Here is an 18,596-nt window from a genome sequence, read left to right as displayed (position 1 = left end):
TATGTTGTCTTGTTATTGTCATTATCTAGGATGAAATCATTAATTCTCTCTATAATTTGTTGCTTGATCCACTCATTCTTTAAAATGAGGTTATTTATTTCCAATTAGTTTTATCTCTCTCTCTCTCTCTCTCTCTCTCTCTCTCTCTCTCTCTCTCTCTCTTTCTAATGCACATGATATTCATTGCATTATGATCTGAAAATATGGTATTCACTATTTCTGCCTTTCTGCATTTGATTATAAGGTTTTTATGCCCTAAAACATGGGCAATTTTGTGTAAGTACTATGTATGGCAGAAAAAAGGTATATTCATTTCTGTCCCCATTCAATTTTTTCCAAAGGTCTATCATATCTGGATTTTTCTAACATTCTATTTGCCTCTTTCCTTCTTGTTTATTTCATGGTTAGATTTATCTAAATCTGAGAAAGGGAGTTTGAGATCTCCACTAGCAGAGTTTTGCTCTTTGTCTTACTGTAACTCATTCAGCTTCTCCTCTATGAATGTGGACACTATGGCACCTGGTGCATACATATTCAATATTGAAATTGTTTCATTTTCTATGATATCTTCTAGGAAGATATAGTTTCCTCCCTTATCTCTTTTAATGTGATCCATTTTAACAGCTGCTGTGTCTGAGATAAAGATTGCTACCCCTGCCTTTTTTACTTCAGCTGAAGCGAAATATATTCTGCTCCAACTTTTTTACCTTTACTCTATATGTATCTCTCTGCTTCAAATGAGATTTACTAGCTTTGGGACCTTGGACATGTCATCTAGCATCTGTTTTCCTTCCACAGAGATATTGTGAGAAATGATATAATATTTGTTAAAAAGGACTTACCTAAGTGTTATAAAATGCTTCTCTTCCTTGCTATTTTCATTGCCATCACCCTAGTACAGATCCTTATTATCTCTTCCTTGTTTATTAAGAGTCTAATAATATATTCTCTATTCTTTCTCCTCTAGTTCATCCCACACAACCTTCCATTGTTCTATAGGGCAAAAACCTTTGGCAACTTGCAGCTCAATCTGATATACAAGAGGCAATGAGATATAGGGAATACCATCATAAACACAGAAGGAAAAATCACACAGGGAAACTAGGTATTTGAGGCTTCTTTTTTTTGGGGGGGGGAGGGTTTATAAGAATAGTGTAGTGCTGGTTGGAGGTAAACTTGTATTTTCTTATTGTTAATTGTTAGGCCAAAATTTGTGCTAGCAGTAAAGAATCAATCCATGATTGCATCTCTATCTCAGAGGCTGCATTGAGTGCACAGTCATCTGTTTACAAAAAATCATGTAGCATCTCTTCCTCCTCTTGGGTCTTGGCCTTTCCAAGTTGTTATTTTCTTCCTTGTTGAAGGTGTCTGACAACATTACTAAAAACATCGGTAAGCACCTAGCTCTGTATTGGAGACTAGGAAAAGTTGAGAACATCGACAATTATCAGGAACCTTTGCAAGTTTGCCATCATGAAATTGATATACAATACTAATAAATTTCTCTGGGCATCCAGCCCAATTTTGCCATGATCGATCTTCTACCAGCCCTCAGTATCAAAGAACTTGGTCAAATTAACAAATGTTGTGGACAGATTTCTTGCTTTACTCCTGATATTTTTGCTGGAGTTGTCAAGCAGTAAACATTGTATCAAAATCAGTCCTTTCGGAAGCCATACTGGCTCTCAGATGGATGACCATCTCCCAGGTGAAGGATCAGTCTGATATGGATGACTCTGACAATAATTTTGCCAATAATGACACAGAGAGATGACCCCTCCTCACTCCATGATTGTCATAGGATAATGTTTTTCCTTTTTCTTTATTGATATGGACAATGGAGGCATCCTTTTGCCATATATTGTGGAAGATTTCAGTCAACTTTTGTATGAGCAGTGCACTCTCTGTCTTGTAAATCTCAGCTGGAATAGAATTAACATCAGGTACTTTGCCACACAAGATATTTCAAGATATTGAAACTCTTATTCAGTTGAAAATTCAGCTAGAGAGGGAATGAGTTCAACCTAAGTCAGAGGTGTCAGCATTGCCTAATGACAGTGTTGGAAGTGCTTAGCCCATCTCTCCAGGATCATGTTCTTATCACTAATCAATGTGACTTCATTAACACCGAGCAGCTGAGATATAAGGTCTTTGACCTATGAAAAGGCTTCAGGGTATCATAAAGGTGCTTTTGATTGTTACAATCAACATAAAATTGCCTCCCTACTGAGCCTAGAATCCTGCATCTCTCTGACAAAAATCACATAGCAACTCTTCCTCCACTTGGGTTTTACTTTTTGATGGTGCTATTAGAGAAGAAGTGTCCTGCTGGTAAATCCTGTGAAGTTCTTGTTTTTCATTTAACAGTTTATGAATTTCTCTATCATTTTTGCCATCTAAACAAATATTGAGTGTTCTGGCCCTGATAAATAAAGGCAATGTTGTACACCAAATCTTTGAAAATTACCCAATTGAGAGCGGGGGAGCCGAGGGACAGACAGGAGCACAGTTTCAGTGGGAAGCAGAGCTGAAGGAGGTCCAATTTCTCTGGCCCCCTCCCCACTTCTCTCTCCTGGTCTCCCCACCAACCCCATCCCACCCTCACTTCATGCACTGCTCCTTGCCACCTGGATTTTCTCCCTCTGCCATGATGAACAAATGAGCTCATTTGGAGGGAATGAAATTTAAATTTCAGTCAGGGGAGAAAGTGCTGTGCTTGGAGCCCGACCCCACACTAAGGTGCAAGTGCCCAACGATGCCAAGATTGTTGATGTTATTGTTGGGAAAAGATGAGAAGGGCAGAAAGATCCCAGAATATCTGATCCATTTTAATGGCTGGAACAGAAGCTGGGATAGGTGGACAGCTGAAGATTAGGTTCTTCCTGACACAGATGAAAATTGTAGATTGGCAAGAAAAGTTGTAGCTCGCATGAGAAGAACAGGAAGGAAGAAGAGATGCTGCGTATTGCCTGGTGTTGACTCTGTGTTAAAAGTCTTCCTGCTGAAGCAAAAGATGAAAATGATGAAAACTCCACAAATACCTCTTCTGATGATAGTAGTGAAGAAACGGATGAGGAAATAAGAAGTGAAGAAAGTGACATTGAAGAAAAAATGAAAGAAGAACAGGAATTTCATCCAAAAAGGGACATGGAAAAAAGAACTATAGAAGAAAGAACTATAGTATAGAAATACCTGAAGTTTTGAAGAAGAAGCCTGAAGAAGATTGCTATTATATTAACATGAAACTACCATGCCAAACTAACAGAATAACCATTTGGGAATCATACATGAAACATTTTGCCATCAATACAGTTTTCTCAGCCAATGAAAGATCTCATCACCATCAAACCACTCCACATGTGAATGTGAATATGCATTACATCCCACCAGAAAAAAAAATGTTGAACTTTGTAAAGAAATGGTTGAAGGATTAAGGATTACCTTTGATTTCACTCTGCCATTGATTTTGCTTTATTCATATGAACAAGCTCAATATAAAAAGGTGACTTCATCAAAATTTTTTCTTCCAATCAAGGAATACACAACAAATACAAATAGGAATCAGGAGAAACTGTCCCCAAGTCCACCCTTGTTAAATCCACCAACTCCTCAGTCCACAGACAGTCAGCATACTACAGGAGAACCAGCAACACCCAAAAGACCAAAAGCCGAGCCATAAATGTTATAGTCTCTAAGGCATTCCACATGTCACAATCTAGCTGGGACAGATTGTCTGAAAGCAGTGCTTCTCCACAACCTAAGCAAAGACATTTCGACACATCTACCACAATACCACAACTGTTTTTTGCATTTGGAAAAGAGATTTTAGCTGAATACCATGATGATTTCTTCCCTGAATCTGATTATGTAGCTGCATGTGAGGCCTATTACAAGACCAGGAATCCTTGGGCAATTAATTGAAAGTAAAATTTTTGATGAAAATATAAAAAAAAACATTCAGTCTATAAAGATGTTCATTTTGTCACCTTACTGTAATGATATCAGGTAAAAAACAAATGGAAATAGCATGACTTCTCTTTTTAGATAGACCAAAAGGAGACTGAGATAGCTGGATTCTTTGGCAGAAATGGATCACTTTGTCTGAGTTGCTCCAATTACTGCAGTTTGAATTCTCTGATATTTCTTATAAATATTGCTTCTAGATAACTTAATAACTTCTAGATAACTACATCAACATCCTAATGCTTAGAATTGCATATTTTTTCTTTAAGAATGGGGTAAACAGGGGTGGCTAGGTGACGAAGTGGATAAAGCACCGGCCATGGAGTCAGGAGTACCTGGATTAAAATCCGGTCTCAGACACTTAATAATTACCTAGCTGTGTGGCCTTGGGCAAGCCACTTAACCCCATTTGCCTTACAAAAAAAAACCCTAAAAAAAAAGAATGGGGTAAACAAATACCTCTACTGAGTCTATACTCTGAAGAGATGATGAAAAAGGGTAAAAACATCACTTGTACAAAAATATTCATAGCAGCCCTGTTTGTGCTGGAAAAGAATTGGAAATCAAGTAAATGTCCTTCAATTGGGGAATGGCTTAGCAAACTGTGGTATATGTATGTCATGGAACACTATTGTTCTATTAGAAACCAGGAGGGACAGGAAGCCTGGAGGGATTTGCATGAACTGATACTGAGTGAAATGAGTAAAACCAGAAAAACACTGTACACTATATTAGCAACATGGGGGTGATGTTCAACCTTGATAGACTTGCTCATTCCATCAGTGCAACAACCAGGAACAATTTTGAGCTGTCTGCAATGGAGAATACCATCTGTATACAGATAAAGAGCAGTGAAGTTTGAATTTCAAGGACTATTCCCTTTAATTTAGAAAAAAAACAGATAACTTATTATCTGATCTTGTTATCTCTTATACTTTTTGTTTGTTCCTTAAGGATGTGATTTCTCTCTCATTACACTCAATTTGGATCAATGTACAACATGGAAACAACATAAAGACTGATAGATTGCTTTCCATGGGGGGGGCGGGGCAAGGTAGTAAGATTGGGAGAAAAATTGTAAAACTCAAAACTCAAATAAAATCTTTAAAAATAAAATTAAAAAAATAGAATGGGGTAAATGCAGCTCTATTAGTTGTAGAACATTTAATGAAAGTGTAAATAATTTAACTTGGTTCAACAAAATAAATGTGAAGTTGAAGTTTATTTTCTTGCCATGGAACTAAGTTTATTCTTATGAGAAAAAATAAATGTCCTGTCTTTAAGGAAAAACAAAATGGATGGGAAAACACATTAAATCAAAGTTTTTGATTTATATTTCTGGAACAACATTTTTTGAGTTACTTGAATAAAATATTGCCTTTGTTTTCAGATCAAAAAAAAAAAAGAAAAAAAGAAAAAAGTTGTCCACTCCTTTTCTACTCTATATTCTTTGTTGGCTCAGTTTTCCCTCCAAGTTAGCAAGTACTTTAATCTGTTGAGATTAAGTCTTTTGGAAGTTTTTGGTTTGTTTGTTTTTTACTTTAGGGCCCTTGCTCTTGTTGAATATTTAGCTTGGAGATAAGTCTTATGATCAGTTCAGCACTGTATACCATACACTGCCTTTGTTACTCTAAATATCCTTTTCTGTTGAGATTAAGTCTTTTGGAAGATTTTTGTTTGTTTGTTTTTTACTTTAGGGCCCTTGCTCTTGTTGAATATTTAACTTGGAGATAAGTCTTATGATCAGTTCAGCACTGTATACCATACACTGCCTTTGTTACTCTAAATATCCTTTTCTGTCTCTTCTCCTTACAATGACATAGTCTAGTAAACGCTATTGCTTGCTGCAATAGGACATCCATGAAGTTTTATTGTGATTAGGTAAATGGAAGACAGTGTTGGTAATGTGATAGTCATGAGATAAACAAATCTTCAGTAGTGCCAAATTAGTTTTGCTTAGTTTACTAGATTAGTTGCGATTTCAAAACCTCCACCAGCTCTTACCCCTTTACTGCAGTCATTCAGAAAATTATACAGCTCTGACTTTGGTCAGCTGGCGTCTAGTTGCCAGTCTTGTTACACTCAGAGATGTTATTTGGATATGGTAACTTGCTGAATTTTCTCATAATTAACAATTATCTAGCTGCCTTTCAAATCTACTAGATTTCAAGTTGTCCATAGGCACCATGTGCACGTGCTATGTACTTAATATGAGTGGAATCATCTTTGCAAAAAGATAGAAGATAAATTTTGCGGTGGTAAGCAGGGAAGGGTTGGGTGAAGCAGACAATTTTTAGGGTACCTTTTCTATCCCCTTCTTCACCTAGGTGGTAAATAGTGTAGCCCTGACACCCAAATTCTGCTGCTTCAGTGTGATGAGAAGAAGGCCCTATGGTCTGAGTCTCCTCTGTGCAGGGTTGTGATTACAGATCCCAGTGTACCAAACCTGGTGTTTTGTCTACTGCCTAATGCCACAGGACTCTGAGGTAGGGAAAAATGGTAAGATGGTATGGGTGATACCATTTGATTCATGCATAATTTGGATTTAGGTGAGGCAGAGTTACATGAAATTGTCTGCCTTTCTCTTCCAGAGTCATCAAAGTCCAGTGGCAAGACAAAGTCAGGAAGACTGCTAATGTCTCAGGACACATGTTCCAGGTGCCTTTGATGTCTAATTGAGCTCTAAGCACTCCCTGGTACCTGGTTCAGCTACCTTCATAGTCATTTGAACAAACTGTTCTCATTCACCAGGGAAAGTTTTCACATCCTTGGGGTAAACATTCCCTTAATCCACCAAAGGTTTTAAGACCCTTTGATTACTCCCAAACTAGATTAGCACATCTGCCAGATAGTTTACTGGGCTGTGTCACATGCTACAGCTTCTTGGAGTCACTAGGGAGAGCTGAGTGAATCAGATCACACTAAAAGTGGACATCAGATCTGCAAAGGACTCAGCAGCCCTCATACCACACTAGTCTTCCCTACCTACAACCTGAACGAACCCAACAATTTAGGGGAACAGTTTGGAACTAGATCCACAGGGGCTATAAAATTGGGTTTATCTTTTGACTCACTATCAAAGGAAAAGGACTTTCATATACAAAAAAATAATATTAGCGACTTTTTGTGATGGCAAAGAATTGGAAACCAAAAGGATGCTCATCAATTGAGGAAAGGCTGAATGACCTATGATGATGGAGAGTTACTGTGCTACAAGAAATGATGAAGGCTCTAGTTTCAGAAAAACAGGGCAAGACCTACATGAAGTGATGCAAAGGGAAATGAAATGAACTGAGAGATCATTGTGCACAATACCATAACAGCAATGTTGTAATAATGATTAACTGTGAAAAATTTGGTTAATCTAATAAACGTAATGATCCAAGAAAATTTCAAACAATTCATGAGAAAATTCTATCCACATTCAAGGACAAAATTATTGAATTCTTAGTGCAAACTGAAGTATAATTTTCTCCTTTTATTTTTCTTGCTTTGGGGAAAATATGGCTAATAGGGAAATATTGTCATGATTTCGTGTGTATAACTGATAATACTGCTTGTCTTTGTCATTGGGTCTGGGAGTGGGTGGGAAGGAGGGAGAGAATTTGGAACTCAACATTTTAAAAAATAAAAAAAATTCATAAAAATAAAGATAAAAATATTTCTTTTCTATAAAATGAGGCATACCTAGAATGTAGAACTTATTCTTTTTCTTTTTTTTCCCCAGTTCTATGAATTCATTCATGTAAGAAATGCATAGGAACTCCATTTATAGTAGATTGATAACTGGAAACTTGTAGAGTTGCATAGGAAGTATTTGCCTAGAGTCATACTGCTATTATATGTTAGAAGCAAGAATTGAACCCCAAATTTCCTGGTTACAAAGTCAGCTATTTTTCTACCTGACTAGACAACAGACCAAATGAAAAGCATCTTAGAGTCTATATGATACAATCTCTCCACTCAAAATGGGAATCAACTACAAAATATTCTCGACCAATACCTTTATTATAAGATAGTCTTATTAAAAAATGGCAAATCTTCCTCAAATTGAACCAAAGCAGAAGCTGGGGAGGTGGGAGGTAGGAGTGGGAAAAATTTGGGAAGATAATTCTGGGAAGATAATAGAGCAGCTCAGAAAATTCCACACTCTCTAGATTTCCTTCATAAACAAGACAAAATAGTGGCCCAGGGTGAACACAGAGCAGTAAAAATAAACAAGAGTTGATTTTACATGTAGGGAGGGGGATAAAATACTAAATAAATAAAATTTTAATATGAGTGTTGGGGCAGAGCAGTGATCCTCCTGAGACAACTGGAGAAGACTGAAAGATTCCAGGGATGAAGGACTGACCTGAGTGAAGTGCAAACATTTCCAGGTTATCTCCTCTGAAATAATAAGTCCTGGGGATAGTTGGGTTTGGAGGTAGCCTCAACCTCAATCACAGGAATTTTTATCTCACATAGAATATTGAGTCAGACAACTGAGAAGACTGAAGCACCCCCTGCTGCCAGGGATGCCTGCGACTAAAGGGGAGAAGAAACGAGCAGACATCCAGTGACTGCAGAAGCAGTGGGCCAGGAACCCTGCTAACTGTGGGCATTTACAGGAGAGAAGAATTCCTGATTTTGGTTTCAAGTCAGGGGTGAACTGAAAATTACAACCACTGGAGGGTTCTCTGAGAGGTAGAGAATTTCCAGCATAAAATGTCTATGGGGACCCTAGTTGTGACATGGAAAGGAAAGGAATATGAAAGTTGGGCCATGGACAAAGCTCAGAAAATAACAATAAGCAGGACCTTAGGACAAAGGCATCATTCTCCACATCCTAAGATGAGAGGCAATTATAATACAAGATGCTAAAAATTTAAAAATAAAAATGAGTAAGTAAAGGAAAAAGAACCCATCCTTCCATAGATAGAGAAGATTTGGGTTTATATTGTTAGGAGGATACTGAAGTGAAAAAAAAAAGTCTCTCCTATCACAAACAGCAATGTCAAGTGTTCACATGCCCAAAAAGAATCCTTGGAAGAACATTAAAAGAACTTTAAAAATCAAAGAAGAGAGATTGAAGAAAAATAAAAAAATAAAAGTAGTGCAAGAAAACCAAGGAAATTATGAAAAAAAAAGTCAACCAACTGGAAAAAGAGATCCAGAATCTTAAGGAAGAAGAAAACTTGTTGAAAACTAGACTTGGACAAGAGAAAGTGAATGATAGATATTATAGATAACCAAAATAAAAAAAGATAGAAGAGAATGTAAAACATCTGATAAGAAAAACAAGTAATCTGAGGAACAGATCAAGAAGAGAAATATAAGAATTATTGGACTACTTGAAAGCTATGTTAAAAAAATGAATCTTGATTCAATATTATAAGAAATAATTGGGGTGGCTAGGTGGCATAGTGGATAAAGCACCGGCCCTGGAGTCAGGAGTACCTGGGTTCAAATCCGGTCTCAGACACTTAATAATTACCTAGCTGTGTGGCCTCGGGCAAGCCACTTAACCCAGTTTGCCTTGCAAAAACCTAAAAAAATAATAATAATAATTAAAGAAAATTGACCTGAAATTTTAGAATAAGATGGGAAAGTAGAAATAGAAAAAAGTCACCAAGAGATCTCAGGATGAAAACATACAGGACTATTCCTGGCAGAGTCACAATCAGAATTACACAAAAAAGCAGCTACACTGAAAGATCATAGAACTTGAGACACTATATATCAAAAAACAACTTGGGTTATAGTCAAAACAATTTTTGTCCTTCATTCTCAAAGTAGACTGACATGTCATGACAAGCATATGAATTGTATTTGAATGAGATAATGCTGTGCTGTCACCAACCTCACTTTCTCAGTATACATGGTGTCACAGAATCACAGGGACTAGAGAAATGGTTTTGTAGAGTAGGAAAATAATAATTATCAAAACAAGGGAAGGGAGGATTTTTGGCAATGGTGGTTGTCCCAACAGGAGTTGAACATATGAATATAATCTGTTAAAATGACTGATAAATTCAGGATTGCAGTCTTTGACAGCAGTAGAATTCTACAAACCCTTACATTTATCCTTCTCTAGGCTACTCAAAATATATTTAAAGTATATTTAACAGTATCTGGGATTGCTCACTTTAGATTAGGAGTTTTATTAAAGGCTCCAGATCACCTTTTCTATTTCAGCATTAAGCCTCACATCCTAATCTCTCTCCCCGCCCCCAAATTGAATCTCTAAATTGATCCAGAGCCTGGATACAAAACACCATTTCCCAGAACCAGAACAAGACTCAGAGCCAGTGATGGCAGTGAGGCAAAAGCAGATGTCTGCTTTCTGTGAGAATCAATATTTTACTAATGGTGCTTATGTCATCAATAAACCTAAGAGTTTGGGGCAGCTAGGCGGCGTAGCAGATAGAGCACTGGCCCTGGAGTCAGGAGTACTCCTGAGTTCAAATCCAGCCTCAAACACTTAATAATGACCTAGCTGTGTGGCCTTGGGCAAGCCGCTTAACCCAATTTGCCTTGCAAAAACTTAAAAAAATAATAATAAATAAACCTAAGAGTTAGGGGAAAGGTGGGGATGACTGAGTTTTCATTCCTCAAGAATAAAGATGGACCTGACTCAGAGGGTCATCTGGATCAAAAGTTGCATCACAAGACCAGAGAAGGCTTCTGCTATGGTTGAAGTGGGACAGTGGGGTTGGGTGTTGGTGGTAGAAGGGCCTTTTATCTTCAGTGACAGTAGTCCCTGCCAACCTGGGCTCTTGGTGGTGAAAAAAGGGGTTGTTTTCTCAGATGGAAAAACAGTCAGGATAACCAATACCAGGTGAGAGGACTCTGTGGTTCTTATCTTAGTCCCTGAGAGGGGCCAGGGCTCAGCCCTTCCCCCTCCCAGTTCCAATAATGATGGAGGGCTGAGTAGGTTCTGTGGCAGGGGCATCTGTCAACAGTAAGCCTGCTTCTACCTTGACAGAGAAGAAGATTAAAATGATCATCTGGAGATTGGAAAATCACATCTCTTTTCCCCCTAGCACATTGATTGTATAGGGGAAGTTGTTTGTTTTAAAGAAGATTCCCTAAAATATTTTCTCTCCCCCCAAAAAGTACTTTTCATTAGAGAATAATCTGACTGAATAAGAAAATATAGCTGGGATGTTTAAAGCACATATACAAGAGATCATCACCCATGGTTCAATGTAAATTTATTTAACCAATTGCTTTCTTCCTCGCTTTGACATTAGAATATAAGTCCCTTTAGAGTAAAGATTGGGTCATTCTTTTTATTTTTATCTCCTGTGTCTAGCACAGTGACTGGCAATATAGTAAGAACTTAATGAGTTTTGGTTCTGATTGAATTGGGCTGAGGCAATAAAAGTTTCGCAGGGTATGTATGTGGGATAGAAGAATAAAAGTGAGGAAGAAAATGTTTGAAGGGAGGGACACAGAAAAATAGGTATTTCTCTCCTCTCCAATCCAGGAGTAATCCTTCTATTGATAAATCTTCAGTGATTCCCCATTGCCTAACAAATAAAATTTCAATCTCTGACTAGACATTAAAACCCTTCCCAATATGTTTCCAAACCTTATCTCCTATTCTCTTTAAATAGTGTATCCTCAAAATGATAGTGCAGCTTTAAGTTTTAATATCTATGTAACCTTTAATAATTGAAAAATAAACTGAGACTTCTGGGAGTATTATTGACTATTCCAGACCAACTTGGGCATTCTGTCCCTGCTTTTGTTCATATCCCTTATGTTGGACAGTATTCTCTCCATATGTTTCTCTATGTGTTGAAATATCTCCCCTTTCTTGAAATCCCAGTTCAGAATTTTTCTCTTCCATATCTTCCCTGAAAATGACTTTTTCACAAGTTAATTCCCATATCTGCCTATGTATATATATACATACCTGCACACACACACACACACACACACACACACACACACACACACACACACATATATATATACACACATGCATATATATTTGATTTTCTTTATATTGCAATTATTTCTGAGAATCATTCCCCATCCAGATTGAATCCTTCTTTGTGAGAAAGAAAAACAACTATAGTCGCAGGAGAAGAGAGTTATGTTCCATGATCAGTCCTTTGGCTCCTTCATTTCTACACCCAATTATTTTTGGTGATCATTTTATATCTTTCTTGGTTTTTCTGCTTATTTTGATCTATACCAGTTCATATAGATCTCCCTATTTCTCTTAATTCCCCATTTTCACAATTTCTTACTTTACAATAATATTCCAATACATTTATCTACCATAGTTTTTTAAAAAAATCCATTCCCTATTCCACAAGCACTCCCTTTGTTTCCATTTCTTTGTTATAATAGAGATCACTGCCTAAATATTTTGAACTTTTATGAACTTTTATTTTTGTCTTTGGCTTCCTTGGGATAAATGCCCAGTTAGTGAAATCACTGAGTTAAAGGAAATGGACAAGTTTAATAATTTTTCTTACATAATTCTCCAAATCCAGTTAAATGATTAGATATAGCTCTACCAACAATGTATTAGCATGTCTATCTTCTCACTTAAATATCTAACAACCCCTTGTTAGTTCTCCTTTGCTCTTACTTTGGATCATACTTATTTGTCCACCTGTTATATTCCTTCCTTTTTCATTAGGGAAAGACCTATATGATTTCATTTCTATATTCTGGGGCTTGCACATAACTGGTGCTTCATAAATGTTGCATTGTATTGCATTGATCTGAACCATACTGGCTCTGGAAACAGGTACATTCAAATATATGATGACTCTTGGCCATGGAAGTGTGTAATTGAGCAGAATGATGGAAGGATAACATATATATATATATATATATATACCAGAGAAATAATGAAAAAAGAACAAATCTTACCTCATGGGGTATATAATCAGGAGGCAGTTTGCTCAGCATATCTTCAGCTAATCTGTAAACTATAGCTTCCCGAGTTTCTCCTGCTCCTCCTCCACTTTCTTTTGGTTGAATATTAGTTATAGTGTCCAGAACATCAGAAGCAGTTTTACTTTGATACCTGACAAGAATATTAAATCATTCAAAACATACCAAGGTAGGGAATAAAAATAGGAAACACCCACAGGGATTATTATTAAAGGTAAAATAGGTTACTGGTGGAATCACAAAAATTAAAGAAGTATATGAGGTTTATTCAAAGAATCACAGAGACCAAGAATTATCTTCCAAAGATATTGGAGAAACAGTATAACACAATGGATAGAGAGGAGTGAACTTGGGGTCAAGAGGACCTGAGTTGAACTCCCACCTCTGATACAGCTTTTAAAGCTATTTATAAGCTGGTTCCATCCTAGCAATTCAGACCACATTAGTCCCCTCCACATATGCTATTGTCAAGTCAAATTAGCCTCACATAGAGCGCTTTCCCCTCTTATTTGCTTGATATATGCCCTGCCTGTCATTGCCCTGTGTTGTTGCTCTTTCCTCACCCTCATCTCTACTTTCCTTCAAGATTAATTTCAAGCTCTTCTTCATACATGAAGTCTTTCCTGGATCCCAGATTGTTCTTCATCACAGTTCCCTACAAGTTTAGCTAACTTTAAAAAAAAATGCCCATATATGTTCATGTTGCCTTCTTGAAAGCAGGAACTATTTTAATTTTCTTTTTTGTATTCCCAGTATACCTAGTAATAGTTTAATAAATGTTTTCTCATAGTAAGCATGTTACATAACCTTCCTGACCTCAATTTTCTCCTCTTAAAATTGGATAACATTGTCACAGAGTTCTTGTGAGGTTCAAATGAAATAATACATTCAAAATATTTTACAACTCTTTTTTTTAGGTTAGCATACATATTTTATTAATATTTTTCTAAATTTGTAAATTATATAGGCATGCATGGAGGACCATGGCTAGAGAGCCAGATACCCCCAAAGCTTTAAGTGTTATAAAAACATTAATTAGTATTATCTACTCTGTAATGTTGCTTCCTATAAGAACCACAATAAGAATCTGATCTATTTTTCAAAATGTCAGAAGAGAGTCTATAAATTCCCACTGCAACTCAAACAAACTGTGAAAACTTATATTGCCAAGAGGTTCATTTTGCAATCATCCTGTGAATGTGGGAGATTTTGTGATTGGAAACAGATGTAATTTCTTATGCTGTTAAATTTTGTAATTGCTGGAAACTTGTCTGCTCCTGAGATGTCAACTGACTCCTATTGTACCACTATTAAATTTAAAATTTGTATCCATCTACTCATTTCCAACTCCCAGTTTCCAATTTTCTACCTGTTTTCAGTCACATAAGGGAGGAAGGATTTCCTCCTTTGCTCTCAGTGCCCAGATAATGGTCAAGGTTATAAAAACCTGAGCTGGACCCCCATCTGGAGCCAGAGTTTCAGCTCTGCCTGTTTCTCTCTCTCTCTCTCTCTCTCTCTCTCTCTCTCTCTCTCTGTCTCTGTCTCCCAAGCAACCTTGGCATCATTCCTGATCATCCTTAATTTCTAAGCCATTTTCCTTCTAGCCCATTCCTCTTCTTCCCTCAAATGGATGATTCACAAGACCCTTTAGCCTTCTCTCCTGTAGCATTCTTTTCTAACCTTAGTTCCACTGGTCTTTCCTCTTAGCTTCTTTCACTCTCTTCCGTTCTAATAGCCAAATGTTTCCATCAATGTATTGTTAACACTCCAATTAATTATTCTGATCATAGCCCAAGAAGATTTTGTACCAATGGGGATGGTATTCTTCTTCACTGCTCTATTTCAATATTCAGAGAATGGGTGGCTAGGTGGCGCAGTAAATAGAGCAACAGCCCTGGAGTCAGGAGCACCTGAGTTCAAATCTGATGTCAGATACTTATTACCTAGCTATGTGGCCTTGGGCAAGCCACTTAACTCCATTGCCTTGCAAAAACCTAAAAATATAAAACTCCAATTCAATATTGAGAGAATAGATTTATTTTAGAAGACTATTTTGACACTGCTCCTTTCAAAGAATTATCTTGGTTGCACCAGGGATGAACTAACATCTTATCTGGATATTTCCAAGTTGCTATGAAGTAGAGGAAATATTAGATGAAAAAATATGTTTTATAATTTGTTCCCTTTTACTGACCATTCAACATTGCTCAAGGCAGTGTAAGCCTTACCCCTATAGCATTATTCAAGTTACTGAGATGAGAATAATGAACTTTTAGTTCATTGCCCTTCTCTGGCTAATACAAGCCCCTATCAGCAAAACAATTGATTCTTGCCCTAGGCTGAAAGGATTAGGTCTTTGAGCCAAGGCCCCTTATCAACATATCCCTCTTTACTTTATCTCTGCTCTCTGAATTATCTGTCCTCCCACCCATGTCTATATTTCCCTACATCATCCTTAAAAGCTCACTATCTACTCAGTTGAGTTGCTTGTCTTCTGGTAAACCTAGCCTGCTCTTGGGGAGTATGATTCCCTCAGGTAACCTCTCATGCTCCTATACCTTTCCTAATTCTTCAACCTCTCATGGTAACATGTTATCTAGTTGGTTGCTGCTACTAATCCCCTTAAGGAATCAGTGGCTTCCAACTAACTATGCTCTTTTTTTTTCCTTCGCTTCTGCTAATCACAGCAATATCTTTTTGTCCCTAAAATTTCTTGAGTCAGAGTTGGTCTTTTATATGAATTTTCATGTTCCACCTGTAACCTTTAGCCATCTACATTTTTCCCCCAGCATCAGTTACATGTCTTCAGGAATGGTATACAGAACAACTGATAGGAATCTGGCTCTATTCTATAATACTATCTTATTTCCCCCTACCATATTCCCCCAATTTTTTCCAGTCAACGTCCTTAATGTGAATGTTATCTATGATTCACAGTAATTCATGTCTCCAAGTTTTGCTTATACTATTCTTCAACCCTGGTACACTTTGTTTTCTTCATACTTTCATGTCAAATCCATAAATTTCAAATGAAATAATGGGTGTAAAGCACTTTGCAAACCTTAAAACACTGCATAAATTTCAGTGGTTATTATTATTCATCTCCAGTCAGATCTCCAGTCTGGTAATGACTTCATTCTTTGGGCTTTTTACTGCACTTTTGAGTATAAGCAATGTTTACAGAGCAAAATAAAAGTGTATTGGACAGTACAACCCTAGCTATAACCTTCAAGATCCAACTTCAGTCTGCTCCAATCTCTCTCTAAACTCTCTTGTACTTGGTCTGCAAAGGCCAGGCTGGATGGGTGATTAACTGCCCTTTCCCAGTGTATGACTGTACCTAAGAAAGCAATAAAAAAGTATTTAATCCTGGATAGTAGACTCATGGAATCATAAATTTAGAGTAGATAACATCCAACTCCTTCATTTCACAGAGAAGTTAAGTAGTCTACCTAAAATCATCTAGTGAGTCAAACCTAGATCCTATGACTTGAAGTCCAGTGTGTTTTCCACCATATCATAACACACCCTTCTCCCCACCTCAGACACTAGAAGTCCTAGCTATGGCCCTGATAAGGAGATAAAATGAAAAACATAGGCTGCAAAGTTGGGCTTATCAATGTGTCCTATAAATTCAGAAAGGCTAAGAACTTACGTGATATCAGCATTAGGATGGAGACCAAAAACTTCAGGATTGTCCAGTGAAGGGAGTAACTGAATATATTCAAAGTATTGTTCCAAAGTTTTGCATACTGGGATTTTATAACCCGTATAAAAACAAAATGTTGATTCAAACATCTTTTCACTGAACCATACCTATTTAAACAAAATTAAAAATATAAATAATAAGTATCTAAGTATAAAGGTGAGGAGGAAGCATTTGTTTTGATTAATATTATTTTCATCACTGAGAAAATAAGTAATGACAAATGAATACAAATTAAACTTAAGTTCATAAATGTAGGCCAAATCAGAAACACAACTGGGTTTTAGCTTCTATTTCAAATTAATAATAGCATCTGAAGTGTTTTCTATACAATGACTCTTTAAGGGATGTATTATTATTACTATTATTATTATTATTATTATTATTATTATCATTGATTTTTGCAAGGCAATGGGGTTAAGTAATTTGCCCAAGGTCACACAGCCAGATAATTATTAAGTATTTGAGATCAAATTTGAACTCAGGTCCTCCTGACTCCAGGGCTGGTGCTCTATCTACTTAGCTGCCCCTTATAAGTATTATTATCTTCATTTGTTAGATGAAGAAGCTGAAACCTAGACAGGGGAAATGACTTACCCAAAGTCACCTTACAAGTAAATGGCAGAGCCACAACTCAGATCCAAGAGTTACCACTACTAGCCCTGTGCTCTTTTCCCTATACTAGGATATTTCTGATGTTTTTCCCCACATCAAACTTTAAGGAACAAGTATTTGCAAAAGGGATGTGGGGGGGCTGTTCTAAACTTCCTAAAATTCTCTCCTTAATTTGATCAGCTTTGTTCTCATTTTATAAGTAGAGTTAAAAATTTCATCAGAGCTGAAGGAAGTAACGGCACAAAATGGAGACTATCTGAGGATGTATATTATTCCATCCAATCACCCAGATAGGGCTACATGTTCAGAAGATTATTACACAGTCTGCTGGAAGACATGTAAAAGACATTCCTTCTTTGAAAAGTCCATTTTCTAATGCTGACTTTGAAAAGAAGACTTCATATGCTTTTTAAAATAATTTTCAAATCCTTCTTCACTAACAGTAAATACAGTTTGTTCATGGGACTATAGATCTAAAAATGGGAGGGGCTCTGAAGCACATCCAGTCCAATTTTCTCATTTTATAGAAAAGGACACTGAGACAGAGAGTAGTTCAATGACTCCAAAGGTCATTTGGTAAAGATCAGAAATGGGAATCAAACAAAGATCTTGGGCCCCAAATTCAATGTTCTTTCTATTTTATTAATTGCCTCTGATACATATATGCATATAATTTTTTTCAATTCCTATCTATGCCCACCCTCTCCCCTCTTTCTTTACCATACTCCCAGTCCCTCAAGTTCACAGTCTACAACCAAGCTAAGACAAAGGGATGTCACTTCACCCTTGGGAAAACTCTCCATTGCAACCTCTTCTCTCCTCTGACATTCCCACCATTCTGCAGGCTTTGTCACCTCACACCTGGACTGTTGCAATGGCCTGCTGGGGGAGCTACATTTCCTCACTTCAATTCACCCTTCAGTCAGCTATTCAAGTAATTTTTTGAAAATATTTATCTTATCAAAGCACAAAACGTCCCCCCTACCTCCCACCCCTTCCAGAAGTTCCTCTGAGCCTCTGTCGCCTCTCCAGGCTCTCATATATTACCATTTCTGTGCACAGAGCACTTGACATAGAGCAGGTGCTTATTAAATGTTTGACTGATTGAAACAGAGTAAAACAACAAACACATGGGTTTGTCTTAAAAATGAATGGGTTTGTCTTAAAAATCACAAGTAGCCCTAATTTGATGAAGTCATAAAATCACTATCACAGAATAAGGAGCCTTAGAGACCATCCAGGCCCCTTTTTAATCCCCAGCAGGTAGTCACTGAATCTTTGTTTGATTTTCTCTTGTGTTGTCCAGGTCACTTCTGGCAAACTCAAGTTCTTAAAAAGTTTTTGCTCACCTCACACCTAGATTTGTCTCTCTGAAACTTCTACCTAATGCTCTTTGCTCTGCCAATCCTTA

General features: G+C 37.1%; 1 protein-coding gene, 1 long non-coding RNA gene and 1 pseudogene across 2 annotated transcripts in view; 2 read left to right on the top strand and 1 right to left on the bottom strand.

Moving 5' to 3' along the window:
- LOC141523566 (dynein axonemal heavy chain 8) overlaps window positions 1–18,596 on the bottom strand; it is a 412,522-nt gene that overhangs the window by 29,111 nt on the left and 364,815 nt on the right. Inside the window, exons 88-89 of the mRNA XM_074236848.1 lie at window positions 16,520–16,680; window positions 12,841–12,997 (exon numbers count right to left, since the gene is read on the bottom strand). Of these exons, the coding sequence (XP_074092949.1) occupies window positions 12,841–12,997; window positions 16,520–16,680 (318 nt within the window). The remainder of the gene's footprint in view (window positions 1–12,840; window positions 12,998–16,519; window positions 16,681–18,596) is intronic.
- Window positions 1–18,596, top strand: part of LOC141523568 (uncharacterized) — a 50,045-nt gene that overhangs the window by 27,270 nt on the left and 4,179 nt on the right. The gene's annotated exons all lie outside the window — the stretch shown is intronic.
- LOC141489618 (MSL complex subunit 3 pseudogene) lies at window positions 2,578–4,057 on the top strand (annotated as a pseudogene).

This window comes from Macrotis lagotis, chromosome 5, assembly GCF_037893015.1.
Source record: "Macrotis lagotis isolate mMagLag1 chromosome 5, bilby.v1.9.chrom.fasta, whole genome shotgun sequence".
Classification (NCBI taxonomy): domain Eukaryota; kingdom Metazoa; phylum Chordata; class Mammalia; order Peramelemorphia; family Peramelidae; genus Macrotis; species Macrotis lagotis.
Note: the sequence above shows the minus strand (reverse complement) of the source record. Positions and strands in the feature narration are given on the sequence as shown.